General features: G+C 41.3%; 1 protein-coding gene across 1 annotated transcript in view; it reads right to left on the bottom strand.

The window, feature by feature from the left end:
- pnp4b (purine nucleoside phosphorylase 4b) overlaps window positions 1-14085 on the bottom strand; it is a gene marked incomplete at both ends in the record, with an annotated part of 51543 nt that extends 37458 nt beyond the window's left edge. The window contains 2 exons of the mRNA XM_080425717.1: window positions 4603-4778; window positions 14063-14085. Coding sequence (XP_080281843.1) covers window positions 4603-4778; window positions 14063-14085 — 199 coding nt within the window. The remainder of the gene's footprint in view (window positions 1-4602; window positions 4779-14062) is intronic.
- Between the last annotated feature and the right edge of the window lie 4645 nt (window positions 14086-18730).

Raw genomic sequence — 18730 nt, forward strand, 5'->3', positions numbered from 1 at the left:
TTCTGCATATTTCGCAACTTCCCGCAATTTCACTGCATAAAATTGCTAAAAAAACACAAATTTCATCGCAAAATCAAGAGTTTTAGCCCGCATAATCAAGAGTTTTAGCCCGCATAATCAAGGATTTTAGCCCGCATAATCAAGAGTTTTAGCCTGCATAATCAAGGATTTTAGCCCGCATAATCAAGAGTTTTAGCCTGCATAATCAAGAGTTTTAGCCTGCATAATCAAGAGTTTTAGCCTGCATAATCAAGAGTTTTAGCCTGCATAATCAAGGATTTTAGCCTGCATAATCAAGAGTTTTAGCCTGCATAATCAAGAGTTTTAGCCTGCATAATCAAGGATTTTAGCCTGCATAATCAAGAGTTTTAGCCTGCGTAATCAAGGATTTTAGCCTGCATAATCAAGAGTTTTAGCCTGCATAATCAAGAGTTTTAGCCTGCGTAATCAAGAGTTTTAGCCTGCATAATCAAGGATTTTAGCCTGCATAATCAAGAGTTTTAGCCTGCATAATCAAGAGTTTTAGCCTGCATAATCAAGGATTTTAGCCTGCATAATCAAGAGTTTTAGCCTGCATAATCAAGAGTTTTAGCCTGCGTAATCAAGAGTTTTAGCCTGCATAATCAAGAGTTTTTGCCTGCATAATCAAGAGTTTTAGCCTGCATAATCAAGAGTTTTAGCCTGCATAATCAAGGATTTTAGCCCGCATAATCAAGAGTTTTTGCCTGCATAATCAAGAGTTTTAGCCTGCATAATCAAGAGTTTTAGCCCGCATAATCAAGGATTTTAACCCGCATAATCAAGAGTTTTTGCCCGCGTTTTTCTGGAGGGTCTAATAGAGGGGGTAAAGGAGGGTACCAAGTACCGACCCCTGGAGGACCCTGGTCAACAAAGTATATCTCTGCTCTCGGGCAGAAAGCAGCTAACTCCAAAATGTTCATTTTTCAGGAAATTAAAAAACTAAACAAAAAGGAGTTAGGAGGTTTTGTTCATCATTGATAAGAACAGCTGAATGGACCTCCAAGCTCACAACGAGGTTGGAGGTCGAAAGGGGGTGGAGCCTGGAGTCAGCAAAGCCAGCTAACTCCACCCCCCTTTGGTGGAGTTAGCTGGTTTAGCAGAAAGTTTGAGGATCCAATGGAGTTAGCTGGTTTTGTAAGAAGCGCTTTTTAATACTTTTCATTGGTTCAATATTTGTTTAACAAACACACAGACGTAAAGGGTGTTCAATAGCACTAAATTATGGGGGAAAAATTTAAAAGTTCAAAAATGTAGTCCAGATGGGGGTCCGCGGCCAAATACATATCATTTTGGGGGTCTTTGACATGAAAAAGTTTGAGAACCACTGATTATAGCAACATACGTTTTCAGAAAACTGTTAGGATTTAGAAGACATATTTTTTAATCGGAACCTCAGGCCTTAATGGGTTAAATGGCCACAAATTATATTAATATTACTATTATTATTATTATCATTTTGCAGTCAATGTTTTGAAGGAAAGTGGAGACTAGTCAGTAAGTTCTGTAAGCGTGCAGAGAGCTCAGAGAACAAGATAACAGCAAGGCTGCATCACACAGCATGCTCTGAAATGTACACACACACACACACACACACACACACACACACACACACACACACACACACACACACACACACACACACACACACACACACACACACACACACACACACACACACACACACACACACACACACACACACACGTCTAATGTCTATTTGCACAAGCAATATTATACATGACCAGACGGGAAGAGTCATGCTGATACACAAGTCAGCAAGACGAGATATGAATGGAACTGATAGAAAACATGACGATGCAGTAAGACGTGATGACAGTTCAATAGTCACATCCTGTAGACCTACAGCAGTGCTTCTCAACCTGTGGGTTGGGACCCCCAGGGAGGCCCTGACCACATGATTTTGGGGATGTGCGGGGTCCCCAGATGACAGTGAAGTGACAATTTAAGGACTTTTAAGACCTTTTTAATACCTCAAAAAAGAAAGAAAGAAGAGAAAAAAAGACCATTACTGCATCAAAGGTCATCAACAAACTATACTATACAAACTGGTCAAACATATTGGCCAAATTGCCAAATAATATACGTAAGAATATATGTAAGAAAGAGCCAATCTAGAAGTTCACAACACCTCGCATTGCGAGACGTTGTGAGTTTGTAGATCAGCAATTGTTTTTCTGTGGAACCGAGTCAAACTAAATGCCACAACTCCTACAATTCCAAGTGCTTGTCAGGGTGGGGGGTTCCCAGTTCAAATATGATTCTTTTGGGGTAGCCTGGGATGCAGACGGATTCGCTACGTTCGTCTTTTTCTCACTTTGCTACTTAGTCTGGCCAGGGTCCTATATTTGACTCGCATTTAAATTACGTAGGCAAGACAGGAAGTGACTCGAGTCTTACATTGGATAACACTTGTCTCGCACTTGGGCGGGAGCTCTTTAAACAGAACAATCAGGACCTCTCTCTCCCGCACAACGTCATTTACTATGGGACCTGTTAGAATCTCTGTTTGCTGCCCATGACTGTGCTCAGGACTGTGCTCATACCACTCCGGTCAGGCACTAAAACTAACACTGGGAGACTGACCCCCATCGTCCATAGACTATAACCCAACAGAGCTGCAGCACAGGAAAACAGAACAAAATTGCATAATATGTATAGTTACCACACAGATCGAATTTAAACTGAACATAAACATAATACGTACATACACGGCCACCAGGCACGTGCAGGGGGGGGGGGGGGGGGGTCTGAGGGGGCGTGAGCACCAGCCCTTTTGCCCCTGATGCCCAAAGTGCCTTTTTCCTTTCTCTCAGTTTTTTTTTGTTTGCCTTCCCAACACACATGGCCCTGATAACCCAATTAAGACCTGAGGCCGATTCTACGAATGCCTTCTAAATCAGTAGTTCTCACGCTTTCGAGATTTTTCTCAAAAATCGCAGATCTACAAGCGTGCAGCGCGGCACAAAGTGACACGCTGTGAGCTTGTACATCTGCTATATTTTTTTTAATAGCCGACACGGATGCTTTCCCGGTTCTAATGGGATAAAGAAGAACATTTGACACTTGTTAACCCATTAAGACCTGAGGCGATTCTTTAATTTTTTAAAAATCATAACAGTTTCTGGAAAGAAATTTAAAAAAAAAAAATTCAAGATTTTTCAAAAATAGCAGATCTACAAGCTCATAGCGCGGCACTCGGTGCCGCGCTATGAGCTTGTATATCTGCTATTTTTGAATAGCCAAAGGCATCTAAAGTGACACAGAAGCGTTCCAGGTTAATAATGTCCACCTGATGCAGTGACTTCACATGCCCTCCCGCCTTGTTAGGCTTTTCAGCTGCTTGCCCTCAGCAGGCATTGATTGATTGATTCATTGATTCATTGAATACTATATTAGACAGCAATGTTAACAGCGCGAGGTACAGTCAGACATTTAGGCTAAAAGGATAACACAAAAAGGTCCTGGGGACAAGCGTGGTAAGTTTAATTGTGTGATTCACTTATTGCTACTCCCTCCCCCATCCATACATTGTTGCTGTTACAATTTTTGTGCAGATTACACAAATGAGATATGTGTTCATTTCATTTTTTCAGTCGGGCTAATTGTTTTCCCTCATTTCCAATCAGAAATCATAATTAAGTCAACTGTTTCCTGGCTGCAGCTGCTAAATTTAAGACTACATTTTCAATGTACTGTATACTATTTCTGCTTTGCCTGCTCAGTGTTTTAATTAAACGACTAAACTTATACTTTTATTTATAATTAATGTTGGTTAAATATTTTGCTACGGTAGGCCTACTTGCATTTGTTTTCCATTAGATGTGTCTTTGCCACTCAGTGGCATTGCTCTATCTGTCCTTAACACACACACAGACACACACACACACACACACACACACACACACACACGCGCGCGCGCGCGTACACGCACGTTATAATTAAACAGGTTATGCTGTAAATAATGTCGCTGCATGGTGTATTAAAATATTGTTCAGTGTGCCCAAGTCTCACAACAAACCTAGACCAGAGAGTTAAAAATAATAGAGAGGGCACCGGAAATCCCCGCCCATCCACTTGCATTGAGTTGTTCACCCAGAGCATACCCCTAAATCACCCCTTCTTCTGGGTTGGGAAATGTGACGGGCGGGGCCTATTTAGGGCTTCTGCGACGTTTTGCGTCACCTCCATGCGCACCCCTGTGCGCAAACTCGTGAGTCGAGCCCATTGGTCGAAACCATTTTCGCTCATTCGTGACAGTGGCCCCAGGCCGTTTTAACAAATTTGACCCGCTAACACCAAAACTGTCAGCAGGTCTCTAACACAATGCAAGGGTTAAGCTGCAGTACCTATGAATGGCCAGCATGTCCAATGCGCTTCAATGCAACCCCTGGGTTCTGGGGGCTTGGTACAGACTAGCATGTGTCAAAGCTATCACTATCAGCGGCTGTGCTGTACATTGAACCCGAGACCATAATACTATGGTCACTCAAAGAATTGGCGTCACACTGTCCCTGCCCTTGTCCCCAGGTCATCTCCTGACTGACTGAGCTGTTATCTCACCTGTGCTAACAGGGAAGTTGGGTATGTCCTGGTAGCGGAAGGTCTGCTTGTTGCTGACCAGGTCAGCCAGCAGGCCCAGCCCTGAGCCACAGATGACGGCGATCTTTGGTCTGTGGCTGGTCTGGTTCAGCAGCCAGTCAGTGGTGTGTTTGGTCTCCTCAAAGGAGCAGCAGCAGCTGGAAGGGAGACATAAGCAACAACAAAAAAAAACATTTAAAATTCTCTGTATTTAAAAACAGAGAGCAGTCCACTCCAATATGGATTATTTCACTGCAAAGGGAACAATCAATTTGGATAAAGATTTTTTTATTTAGAATTTAAGGTTTTAATGTGAATGCTAGATCATGGTGGCAATTGCCATTCCCTGTGACTCCAAATGATGCCCCTGCAAGACAACATGAGAGTTGTACATAATCAATATACAAAAAGGATTAGCCTAGTCACAGTGCTAAGAAAGTCCTTATTGTGCCAGATCAGATCAAATGGGTGGGGAAGAGTCAGTACAAGAATAAGGACAAGACAAAACAGATGAGGCAGATTAGAGGGAGTTTAGTGAAAGTATGTGGGTGGAGAACAAGACGTGTGATGCATTTATAATAGGCCGTCTGTGTCCCGGTCTGGATGTGAACTCAGAATGTGGGAAGCATTTTAAAGGGCAAGAACACTTAGAGGTTTGGGTTGTGTGGTTACCTTTCCACGATGTAACTCCAAAGGTGGGTAAGAAATCAAAAATAATTGCTGCATTGATTAGAAATTGATTAAGACAAAATATGCTCCTCGTTGACTTACATTGTACGGTTGAACAGCTCTCAAAGTCACTCTTTTAGCACATAAACAAACACAAACAAAAGGGATTAAGAAAATATAGAACATAAACAAACACAAACAAAAGTGATTAAGAAAATATAGAACATCACCAAACCCAGTACTGTTTGTTTTTTTAATCAACCTTCCTGTTGATTTTGCTATTTTAATTAGGAAGAAAACCTGGACTTTATAATTAGTAAAACCTTCAAATAATAAAAAACTGGGTTCTGTGATGTTTTATATTGTCAAAATCAGTTTTGTTTGCGGGCTAAAAGAGTGACTTTGAGAGCTGTTTAACCGTACAATGTAGGCTAAGTCAATGAGGAGCATATTTTAAATGATCAATGCAGCAAAAAAAAATTATTTGTTGTCCACTTTGGAGTTACATTATGGAAAGGTAAGTGTTCTTGCCCTTTAACTTGTTGAATACGGTAGTGTTAAAGGAGCATTTCAACCATTTCCAACCTCATCTTTATTGGTCCTCAGTTAAAGATGGTACCATTTCTGATAAATCATTTAAAACTACATTTCAAAACTCACAAAGTGTCACGTTGTGAGCTTGTAGATCTGCTATTTCTAGCGAAGAGATTTGGTGTAGATCGAAAAAGAACACACCAACAGTGTAACTCAGGTCTGTTTTATTAAGTATAGAGGGTTTAAGTGGTTAAACTGATACATTCCAAATATTATCAAAGTATTCTGGGGCACACACTTTGAGAAAGCACACTTTGTGCATGTTGTCCATCTGCAAAGGTACTTTTTTATTACACAAAATATCAAAGGCTTCATTTCACATGCCAGTGCCCATGGTCCCTGGAAACGCAAAGCGTGTCCCCTCCAGCAAACTAAACCTTCCAGCCCTGTTTGTACAGTACCTGTAGCCTCTGTACAATAATGCAGCTGTATAACCTTGTGAGTCATCAGGTGTAAATATCACGAATGCCCCAAGGCAGTGTGTCCCAACCTGGGGTCATAAGGATAAGGATAATTCCTTTTAACAGGACGTTCATGAAAGTCCTTGCGGGCTTGTTTCCAATGAGGGCCTGTGAGCAATTAGGGGTTAAGAGTCTTGCTCAGGGACAAATTTCATTTCATCAACACATAATGGCGTGGCCTGGAATCGTACCTGGGGCAACCAGGGCCTCTGGCTCCCTAGGCGGGCTCACTAACCACTCAGCTATGGCCGCCCCAAGGGACAGGGCGGGAGTGAGGTCTGTTCGGAGGTGTATAGTCAGTGGTGGAAAAAGTACCAAAATGTTGTACTTAAAGGGATATTTCACTTTAAAAAAAAACGTTTGGTCATTTTATCGTCTACTCAGGCTTTTGTGAGCCCCCCAGACAGTTTTTAAGTTGCTCGATTCAGTATTTAGATATTTCATAATCATTTTATCAGACACGCCCCCTTCCCATACAAACCCATTATAACTTCAAACTCAATTTTTAACATGTTAGATTCATCAATAACACCCGTCCTTGGTTCTGCTGACTCACCCTGCCCTCCTAATACGCGAGGGGGCCGTGTTTTTTCGATTACTTTTTTCATTTATTTTATTACTTTTTTTTATTGTATTTAATTATTTTCATTTTCCAAAAAATATATTAAAAAAAATGAAAAAAGTTGTCGAAAAAACACGGCCCCCTCGCGTATTAGGAGGGCAGGGTGAGTCACCAGAACCAAGGATGGGTGTTTTTGATGAATCTAACATGTTAAAAATGGAGTTTGAAGTTATAATGGGTTTGCATAGGAAGGGGGCGTGTCTGATAAAATGAATATCAAATATCTAAATACTGAATCAAGCAACTTAAAAACGGTCTGGGGGGCTCACAAAAGCCTGAGTAGACGATAAAATGACCAAATTTTTTTTTTAAAGTGAAATATCCCTTTAAGTAAAAGTATCAATACTGCAATGTAGAAAATCTCTATTACAAGAGATTGCAAGAGATAATCTAGATTTACTAGAGTAAAAATATCAAAGTATTGGCATCAAAATGTACTTAAAGTACCAAAAGTAAAAGTACTCATTATGCAGAAGGTCCTGTTTCACAAGTTATGTCTAAAACATATTTATTTTTAAATGAAAATAGCAGATCTACAAGCTCACAACGCGTCGCGATGCGACACGTGAGCTTGTAGATTAGCTATTTTCAAATGGTGGTTAATGTATGTTTTGTAATAATAATCTAAATCTACAACTAGTAGCTAATGTTTTCAAATAAAGTTAGAAATACTACAGTAAAGTAAAAGCACCAGAAAAATTGTACTTAAGTACATGTAAATGTACTTAGTTACTTTCCACCACTGGGTATAGTCTAAAATAATTATGCACAGCTATATTCCATGTAACATCATTGTGAGGCATAATAATAACATTGTAAAAAAAAGTTAAAAAAATAGCAGAAATAGCCGATCAACAAGCTCACAAGTATTTGGCTTAAGTCATTGGTTCTCAAAGTGGGGTCCGGGGACCCCCAGGGGTCCTTGGGGGGTACCAGGTGGTCCCCAGCAAAATTGGTTAATATAGTGTCACAATCATTTTAACCGCTTTAACCATTATTTTTCTACAAAAAAGGTTTACGGGAGAGGCCTAAAGAAATGCCAAAATGCTCCTTTCTAATATTAGTACACTTGCCAATGACAACATTTCATTTCCAAAGACTCCCTTCCCATGCCACTGACTTCACAAGGACAGAAATCGTCTCTGTCGGGTGGAAACCTCATGTTTAAAACTGTTACTCTTCAGGATAAAAAAAATAAAATAAAAAATAGCAGATCTGCAAGCTTCAAACGCGGTGCGAAGCGACTTCAGCGTGACGCTGTAGTATGATCCAGTGCCATCTATTAGAGAGTTACGCCAACTCCGTTCACTTCTTCGGGCCAGGTCTTCTACATACACATACTGTACATTGGCGAATAGTGACAAATCCCTAAACCGGAAGTTCATGGAATGCATTGAGGTCGACGGCTCCTTGTCACTATTTCCAGCTACATGAACCACGTGACCGACACTGTTTCTGACCCCTCATTGGCGCAACTCTCTAATAGAAGGCTCTGGTATGATCAAGTAGGGCGTATTAGTTTATGAAAAAAACGCAAAAAGTCCGACTGTGTTTATACACAGTCTGCCTCCAGACAGAAAAAAACATGATCTGCCTTTTCTTTTTTTCTTTTTTCAAATACAAGCAACACCACAACAGACAGATGGCACACAAACAGTGGTGGGAGAAGTAAAAGAAATATACTAAAAGCAGCACTATGTAACTTATTATTATTATTTTTTTCAATCTGTATGGTAGAGTATGTTGAGTATGTTTTTTTTTGTATTTTGTCTCCCTATTCTTCTAATGAGACATTTAGATGGTGTCAAAGGTCATGTCTCACCCAGACACAGGATCTTACACGAATTTTGACCTGAAGGTCAAGATTCAATGTATCCCCTGAGCAAGCAGGCAGGCTCTATTAGCTCAATGGTAAAAATGTCAGCACTTGCGCAGGAAACCGGGTTCAAATCCGGGGGTGGACGAGGAAAGTTACATAGTGTAAGTAGGAAAATGAAATTATGCAGAAGGCCCATTTCAGAATCATATGTGTGATGTTATTGAACTATAAGCCCTATTTTATACTTCGGCTAGTCGATAATATTCAATCTAGAGGCTCACAATGCATCACACTGTGTTGTGAGCTTGTAGATCTGCTATAAAAATAATATATATATATTATATAATAATACGATTATTGATTAATAATCTGATTCAGAGCTGCAAAGTAACTACTAACTAAAGCTATCAAGTAAATAGCCTATGGAGTAAAAAAAGAAGAACAATATTTGCCTCTCAAATGTAGCAGAGTAGATTTGGAAATACCCAAGTAAAGTAAAAGTGCCTCAAAATTGTACTTAGGTACAGACACTTGAGTAAATGTGCTTTGTTACTTTACACCTCTGCAGGCCCAAACCACTTATCATCAACCGTCCTCGCAGATGAAAATGCCTTCAAGGCACATTAACCCTTTAAGACCGGCAACGCATCTGTGTAACCACTTTAACCATTGTTTTATACTTTGGCTATTCAAAAATAGCAGATATACAAGCTCATAGCGCGGCACCGAGTGCCGCACTATGAGCTTGTAGATCTGCTATTTTTTTTTTATCGTTTGTGCAAATCATTGACTATATAAATATATTTTTTAAAGGCGAACATTTTTTACTCAAATCTTTGCTTCTGGGGGGTCCCTGGAACAACATATTTTGAGATGGGGGTCCGCGGCCAAATACATATCATTTTGGGTGGTCCTTGACATGAAAAACGTTTGAGAACCACTGACATTAAAGCATTACGTTTTTCATAAAACTTAGGATTTAGAAGACATTTGTAGAATCCCCCAGAAGCAAAGATTTGAGTGACAAATATTCGCTTTAAAAAAAAATATATATATATATTCAAAGATTTGCTCACATTTTCAAGATTTTTTTCAAAAAAATAGCAGATCTACAAGCTTGTAACGCGGCACTCGGTGCCACACTATGAGCTTGTAGATCTGCTATTTTTGAATAGCCCAAAGAAATCTTAAAAATGACACAGATGATGCTTTCCCCGGTCTTAAAGTGTTAAGCTTTCTATGGAGCCATCCTGAGAAGCCATAAAGGAGATGAACACAATCTTGAGGAGATTAGATACAGCACTGTTATTTACAGTATATGGGGCTATACTGTATATTGCTGCTGTCGGCCCGAAAACCTTGTAATTCCATATTATAACTTTTTTTCCCCATAAACTAGAGAAGTGGTTCTCAAACTTTTCAGGCCGCGACCCCCCAAAATAATCACATTTGAACTGGGGACCCCCCCCCCCCCCCTTACAAGCACGTAGGAGTTGAGGCATTTAATTTAGTTTGACTCGGCTCCACAGTTAATATTGTGAAAATAGCCGATCTACAAGCTCACTATAGCGCTGTGAGCATGTAGATCAGCTATTTTCCACACTTTTTGCTTAATTCTTGGGGTAGTATTTGACAATTTTGCCATACGTTTGACAATTTTATACGGTAGCCTATAGTTTGTTTATACATTTTGACGCAGTAATGGTTTTATTCATTTATTTTCATTTTAGAGGTGTTAAAAAGGTCTTAACCCTTCCATTGTGTTAGCCTCGCGTCGCGATGCGACGCGTTGTGAGCTTGTAGATCTGCTATTTTCAAAAGATTTGTATCTCTTTTATATAAGAGTACGATTATTTCTGCATAATGAGTAGTTTTACTGTACTTTTACTTACTCAATTAAAATGTGAATACAGAACCTTTACTTGTAACATATGTTGTGGTATTGGTACTTTTACTTAAGTTAAAAATGTGAGTACTTATTCCACCACTGCAGTTTTGGACATATGAGGTTTCCATCTGACAGCGACCTATAGTATAAAGGCTGCAGCAATGTACCGTACGGTTATTTATAGTATATGGCTGCAGACTGTAATCTACAGTAGCAGCAGAGGTGCAGCAAGAGGGCTTGAACTCTGCGTAAAGGTTCCAAAACAATAAAACCTATCAGAAGTTTCTACACGCACGAGAGGTTTTGGTTTGCAGCCATCAGTGGTGGGGAAAGTACTCACATTTCTTTCTTAAGTGAAAGTATCAATACAAGTAAAAGTCCGGAATTAAAAATGTATTTGAGTAAAAGTACAAAAGTATTGGCATCAAAATGTACTTAAAGTACCAAAAGTAGAAAGTGCTCATTATGCAGAATGTCCCATTTCACAAGTTTTCAAATGTATAAAAAATCTTTTGAAAATAGCAGATCTACAAGCTCACAATGCGTCGCATCGTGACGCATTGTGAGCTTGTAGATCGGCTATTTTCAAATTGCCGAAATGTATATAGGGCTGAAGTGGTTAATGTATGTTTTGTAATAATAATCAAAATGTACAAAGTAAAGTTTTCAAATAATTGTAGCGGTGTAAAAGTACAATATTTGTCTCTAAGATGTAGTGTAGCAGAAGTAAAGGTACTAAAAATCGGAAATACTCCAGTAAAGTAAAAACACCTCAAAATTGTACTTAAATACAGCACTTGAGTAAACGCACTTAGTTACTTTCCACCTCTGGCAGCCATGCAGTATAAGACACACAGTGAAAACCTGAGTGTTCATTTAATCAATGGAACCAAATGGACCTGCCAAGAGTACATTTGGTTCCATACGTACACTCTGTGTGAAATGACCACGTTTTACAGTGCGTGAATAGAACACTTTATTGAAGTGATACAATAGTTCACAGGTATGTCAGTTATGACAGCCGTGACATAACATGAAGAACAGAGGAAGCTTCTCTGAACTCTGGGTGAAAGTTCTAAGCTAATAAACTGCAGGCACACTTCTAAGAAGTCTTTGTCTAAGTATCCCACGCACGTTATCTAACACAGTGGTTCTCAACCTGTGGGTTGGGACCCCCAGGGGGGGTCTCGACAGCCCTCGCAGGGGTTTGATATAAAACTTAAAAACAAACACCAGCTTTGCTTCAAGTACAAGATGTAGCCTACAATTTGAGAATGCAGACATTATTGTTATTTTGATATATAATCGTCATAGTTGGTCTGTTATAGCGCTCTACCACCCATTCCATTCCATGTAATTCTGGACAAAATCATAATCCAACACTAAAAGAATCTTCAAGGATTTGGGTCTGCCTACCTACTCCTTATCATGTGTGTCTGTGGGTCTAATGTCAACAGAATAACGGTACGTTTTAACAGCGGGCGACTCTCGGGCGATCACCGGCGACATCGTCCAAAAGATAAAGAAAGTCTATGAGAGCCGGCGACTACTGGCGATAGGGCGATGGGCGATGAAAAGATGGATTTTCTTTATCTTTTGGACGATGTCGCCGGTGATCGCCCGAGAGTCGCCCGCTGTTAAAACGTACCGTAAGGGTCCTTGATATGTAAAAAGGTTGAGAATCAGTGATACAATAACTCTACAAATTACAAAAACAATCTCTAATAAACCAAATGATGCAACAATATATCGAGAATGGGGTTTTGAGATTAAACCAATAAAAAAGCAGCCCAAATATGCAGCCCAATATGATGATTTTCAGTCACTTGTAATGTGTGTGAACCAGGGATTTAAAGTGGCACAATGTAACTTTTTTAATGAATAAAATTAAATGGTGTCCAATCTGTATGGAATATGTTAATACAATATAACGTATACAATTGGGGTGGTTGTATTTTGTCTCCCTGCTCTTCTTTTGAGACATTTAGATCATGTCAAAGGTCATGTCTCGCCTAGACACAGGATCTGACGCCAATTTATCCCCTGAGCAAGCAGGTAGGCTCCATTAGCTCAATGGTAATAAAAGAAAAATCAGCTCTTGCGCAGGAAACCGGGTTCAAATCCGGGATAGAAGAGGAAAGTTACAAAGTGCAGTTTTAAGCTGATGTCTTTCACCAAATGAGGGGTATTTCACACTAAAACAACCTCAGCTGAGCTGAGTCAGCTCACATAAGTAATAATTCAAGCCAATGGCAGATCATTTTTACATCCTACGTTTCTTTGTGCATGTTTTGTGTAGGACCACATTCATACCAGTGTCAAAAACTGGCACAAGCCATTTAATAATGGACTCCGTATTAACGATAATTAGAGCACGGTCCAATTTGCAACTCCCCGTTGTAAGGCATTAAACGTCTCCGTTGTTTAATTATGATGAAACACTGCAATTGCTACACATGGGAGGATATGGCCGGCAGCCAACACACACACAGTACAGTACAGTTCTGAGAGTTCATTTAACCCTTTAAGACCTGCAGGCCAATTGTACAAATGCCTTCTAAATCAGTAGTTCTCAAACTTTTTACTGCCAAGAACCCCCAAATGTATATGTATTTGGGAAGACTTGTGTAAAAAAAAAATATTCTAAATTATTCAACATTTTTCAAACACTTACCAATTTCAATGAATGATACATCATAGCATTATGTACTTTCATAATATGTAAAAAGCCAAAATATTACCGTGGCTCCGTTGTGTCTCAAACCATTGTGTTGTCACAAATGTTCATAAAACAGCAGATGTGCAAGCGTGCAGCGCGGTACGAAGTGACACGCTGTGAGCTTGTTTTGAATATCCAACGCTAAAATCTAAAATGACACAGACACCGTCCCGGTTTTCAGGGGTTAAAACCAACAGTGTATAAATGGAACCAAATGGACCCGTAAACACTTGAGGGTGTACAAATGGTAGTGTAGGTGATACTTCTTTTTAGGTGATACTTCTTTTTTGGTTAAAAAGTTTAAGCTCTATATTCTTATGATAGTAATCGTTGCCATAGAGTGTTTGTTCAAAAACAGGGGTCCCCCCATCTCTCCAGCTTTTTTAATAAACAGAAAATACATTCTCAGGTGGGTTGCCAGTTTTCAATTTCAGTTTTTATAATTTCAAATGTTTTGATTTAACCCTTAAAAGCACAAATTACAAAGTAGATTTGATTTAAAGTACCTCAGTATATCATTGAGTATAAACGTTGTGCACCACTGCAAGAAATGTCACATCTACCATTTTACCACTTTATATCACTCTCTCCCAGTCTGAACTGACAGACGCCACAGCCCTGCTGGGTGAATAAAGATGTCAACAAACAAAAAAAAAGAAGCATCATTTACCAGGAGTTTCCCTTGGTGTGCATGTTTCCAACAGAGAGGTGCAGGCAGGTATACCACAGGACGCTTCTATGACTGAATGATCACATACAACCTCACACAGCAGAACAGGCACAGATAACAGATAACATAACAGGTGAGAGAGAGAGAGAGGGAGAGGGGGGGGGGTGAGAAAGAAAGAGAGTGGTGGAAATGAACACTGATTTAATTTAACCCATTAAGACCATGAGACCGATTAAATATCTTCTAAATCCTAAACGGTTTTCTGAAAAACGTATCTTGCTATATCAGGAGTTCTCAAACTTTTTCAGGGCAAGGAACCCCAGAATGATAAATATTTGGCCGCCGACCCCCCATATTTTGTTCCGGGGACCCCAAGAAGCAAAGATTTTAGTTAAAATTGTTCGCTTTAAAATAATATATTCAAAGAAAAAATCTCGATTTAAAAAAAAAATCAGCTCAAACTCAGCTCAAATCTAAAATGACACAGATGCTTTCCCAGTTTTAATGGGTTGAGTAAACGTAGCAATACCACAAAGTAGAAATACTCTCTTACAAGTAAAGGTGAAAATATACTTATCGTTGCTGTCGGGCAGAAACCTCTTATCTACATATTCTAACTTTTTGTGTTCGTAAATTCACGCACTACTTGATCACACTACAGCGTCACACAAAAGCATCGACAATAGCAGCTCTGCAAGCTCAACACGTGGCACAGAGAGCTTGTAGATTTGCTACTTTTGAATTTGAATTTTGAAAAGTAACATTAATCGACTTTCCACCCGACAGAGACGTTATGAAGTACCAAAAGTAAAATTACTCATTAGGGAGAATGTGCCATTTCAAGTTTTTTTTTGTTTTTAGTTTTTTTACATAGGCTATTTGGGATATAGAAGATGTGGAAATAGCAGCTTGTAGATCTGCTATTTTTTTTATAGATCCAGTATAACTGTACTTAAGTAAATGTACTTAGTTACTATCCACCACTGGGGGGGGGGGGGGGGGGGGGGAGAGAGAGAGAGAGAGAGAGAGAGAGAGAGAGAGAGAGAGAGAGAGAGAGAGAGAGAGAGAGAGAGAGAGAGGCAGGCAGGCAGTGGCAACTTTCCATTGGTTAAACATGAGGTGGGAGATGCTGTGATTCGCAATCCATTTCTTTCCAGTAGCAGAGAGACAAACAAAGCGCTGAGTCATGGACATTGAACTGTCTGCCGCTGAGTAATGCCAGTGGCTTTCCCCACCGGCGGCACTCTGTCCTTATATCTCCCTGTAAACCTAGTGGAGTCGGGACAGATAGGCTTCTTCTTCTGCGCCCATGTCTGTTAGAATGGAGCAAACTTGTTTTCACTGTTAGATGCGAGATGTTTCGCTGACACGTGCGGTTCTCGCTTTAAGCCATTGAGACGGGAACGCATCATGTGTCATTTTAGATTTGAGCTATAGCCATTATTTTATTCTATAGGGTATTCAAAAATAGCAGATCTACAAGCTCATAGCTCATAGCTCAGAGCTTGTAGATCTGCTATTTTTGAAAAAATCTTGAACATTTGTGCAAATCTATGAATATATATATTTAAAGCAAACATTTGTAACTCAAATCTTTGCTTCTGGAGGTCCCTGGAACAACAATGTTTTACAAATGTTCGCTTTAAAAACTATACATTCCAAAATGTGCACACATTTTCACGATAAAAAAAAAAATGCAGATCTACAAGCTCATGAGCTTATAGATCTGCTATTTTTGAATAGCCAAAGACATCTAAAATGACAGAGATGCGTTCCCGGATTGAATGGGTTAACCCCATTGTGTGATATCGTCGCTGTTGGGGCTGAAACCTTCTCTCTCTTTTAGTGTTTTTTTGTTGTGAATTAACGCCCTAGTTGCTCATACTACAGCGTCCCACAAAAGCATTAAAAGTAGCAGACCCGCAATCGTCGCGTTTCGAGCTTGTGGATCTGCTACTTTTGATGCTTTTGAATTTGAATCCTGAGAAGTAACAGTTTTGGTCACAATGAGGTTTCCAGGTTTGTTCTTATATTCAATGGCCTCCAAGGCATGACGATAATGTGCACTGTATGAATGTTGCATTATATCCACCAGGCCAAAAGGCCAGGTTATGATTATGTTTTCATTTCTGTAAGTCCATCCGTCCGTCCATCCCGTCTGAGTACAGCTAATCTCAGGCACCGCTGGACCGATCGGCATCAAACCTTTCATGCACTCCCAGTAGGCCAGGGAATAACATACAACCAGTTTTTTACTTAAGTAAAAGTATCAATACTGCAATGTAGAAATCCTCTATTACAAGTAATAGTCCGGAATTCAAAATGTACTTACTAGTACTCATTATGCAGAATGTGCCATTTCAAGTTTTCAAATGTATAACAATCTTTTGAAAATAGCAGATCTACAAGCTCACAATGCGTCGCATTGCGATGCATTGTGAGCTTGTAGATCTGCTATTTTCAAATGGCCGAAATGTATATAGGGCTGAAGTGGTTAATGTATGTTTTGTAATAATAATCAAAATCTACAAAGTAACTAGTAACTAACGTGTTCAAATAATTGTAGTAAAAGTACAAATATTTGGATCCGAGATGTAGTGGAGTAGAAGTAAAAGTATTGGAAGTTGGAAATACTCAAGTAACGTACAGATTACTCAAAATTGTATTGAAGTAAAGTATTTAAGTAAATATCTTCTTAGTTACTTTCCACCACTGACAAATAAGCACACAAATGTGAAAAGTTCCACTGTGTGTCGTACAATGTCTATTTCCCACCGCAGCTTCCTGGGTAGGCAACCCAGCCTGGCGAAGATCTCCACTTTGAGGAGCGCACTTTTCTAATTAGGACATGCATACATTTGCATTTATTAGAAAGAAAGAGAACAAAGTGTTGACTTAGCAGGTAAGCAAGGTAAGCTGCAGGAAAGCAGGTACTATTTAGTTTAAATTGCGGGTTACCGTCCGCAATGGAGCGGCGTGCTAGCGGCGTCCGGTTCTCAATAACCGTCCGCAAGGCCAAGTTGTTTACAGCCTAAACCTGGCCCACCTCCGCACGGAGGTAGGCCAGGTAGATACCGTATCCGTTTCCCCCACAGCAGGATCGGCCCAGCCCACCCGGGCCTCACGCTCCGGCGCTGCCGCCCGCCTGTCAGGTGAGCTCGTGCAGCCCTCCTGCCCCACACTTTCAACCCCTTCCCTCCACCAGCCTCATCGTACACTCTGGCCACAGCTACCCCAGCCGCTGCACCTCAATTGGACACAACCCGGCCCTCTCCACTCCCCGCTTCCCTCCGCCAACAGATCATTAATGGTATGTACATCGACCTTGCTGAACTGCTCCAACCTTCCATCACTGACCCCCTCGGCAATAGAGGGTTCACCACCCCCCCCCCCCTTCGTTTTTTAGCACAGCTCCGCCAGTCCCTCCCATGCCGGTCCCGCGATCTCAACCCCGTTGAGTTTGCCTATGCATTTTCCCTATTTAGAGACGTACTGTGCTCTGTGTACCGAATTGGACCAGTTCCTCACTACGGTATTAGACCTGGCCATTCGGTTCGGCGGCACGGGGTTTTATAACTACCACGTTCTGTTTGCCACGCAAGCAGAGGCCCGGCTCCAGCGGTTCAACCAAGGCACTCACTGGGGGGTCCAGGACCACAAGCTGTATTGCAGGGTGTTTCGCAGCCAGGGCCTCCCTGTCTTGCGACATCTGCGGAGCCCCGTCCCACCCGGCCGCAGCGTGCACTACGGCCATCCAGAAGCCCCGCCCCCAAACCCATTCCTTGCACCGCCACCAATCCAATCCACCAATCCACCCCGCTACCCTGCATGCGCTCCGCAGCTCCTCCTCCCCCCTTAATCCTCAGGCCAGCCCCCACTTCCAGCCGCCACTCATCCTGCCCGACAGACAAGATGGGGAGGCCTATCCTACACCAAGGAGGGCGCACAGTGTACAACAACTTTAAACACCACGGCTGCTTCCTGTTGGCGTCTTATGGAAAGGTTCATATTATTTAGCGGTTAGACTGACCTTCGGGTGCAAGAGCAGCCCCAAGCTCTTCCCTGTGCTGGATCTTACTCAATAACCATCACATCCCTCACCTGGTCCACCTGTTGGATTTTTCAATTGTCGAGCCCCCTTCAACCCCTCCAGCACACAGCCTCACCACACTCTGATCAGTTTTCAAAGACCTCGGAGTCCATCGGCCCCTCCACCTCACTGGAATGTCTAGGCATCACCCTGGACACCGTGGCCTTTAAGGCCTCCCTTCCCCTGGAGAAACTTAACCGCATCACCCATCTCCTCCTACATCCTCACCCCTCACTGCACCAAACGCCAACTACTTGCACTCCTCGGCCACCTCAACTTTGCCCTCCGCATAATTCCCCAAGGCCGTCCCTTCATATCTCACCTCCTCGCCACAGCTTCCTCCGTACCCAACCTGCACGACCAAGTCACCATCACTCAATCCTGCCGCACTGACCTCCGCCTCTGGTGTCACCTCCTATCCAAGTGGAACGGCGTAACCTTTTTTTTACGACACCCTCATCTCCAACCCTGACGACATCCAGTCGTATACCGATGCAGCCCCCTCTATCGGCTATGGCGGCTATTACTAGGGCCATTGGTTTGCCTCCAAATGGTCACCCGAATTCCACGCCTTCACT

Source organism: Gymnoscopelus braueri (assembly GCF_963280865.1).
Source record: "Gymnoscopelus braueri genome assembly, chromosome: 4".
Classification (NCBI taxonomy): Eukaryota; Metazoa; Chordata; class Actinopteri; order Myctophiformes; family Myctophidae; genus Gymnoscopelus; species Gymnoscopelus braueri.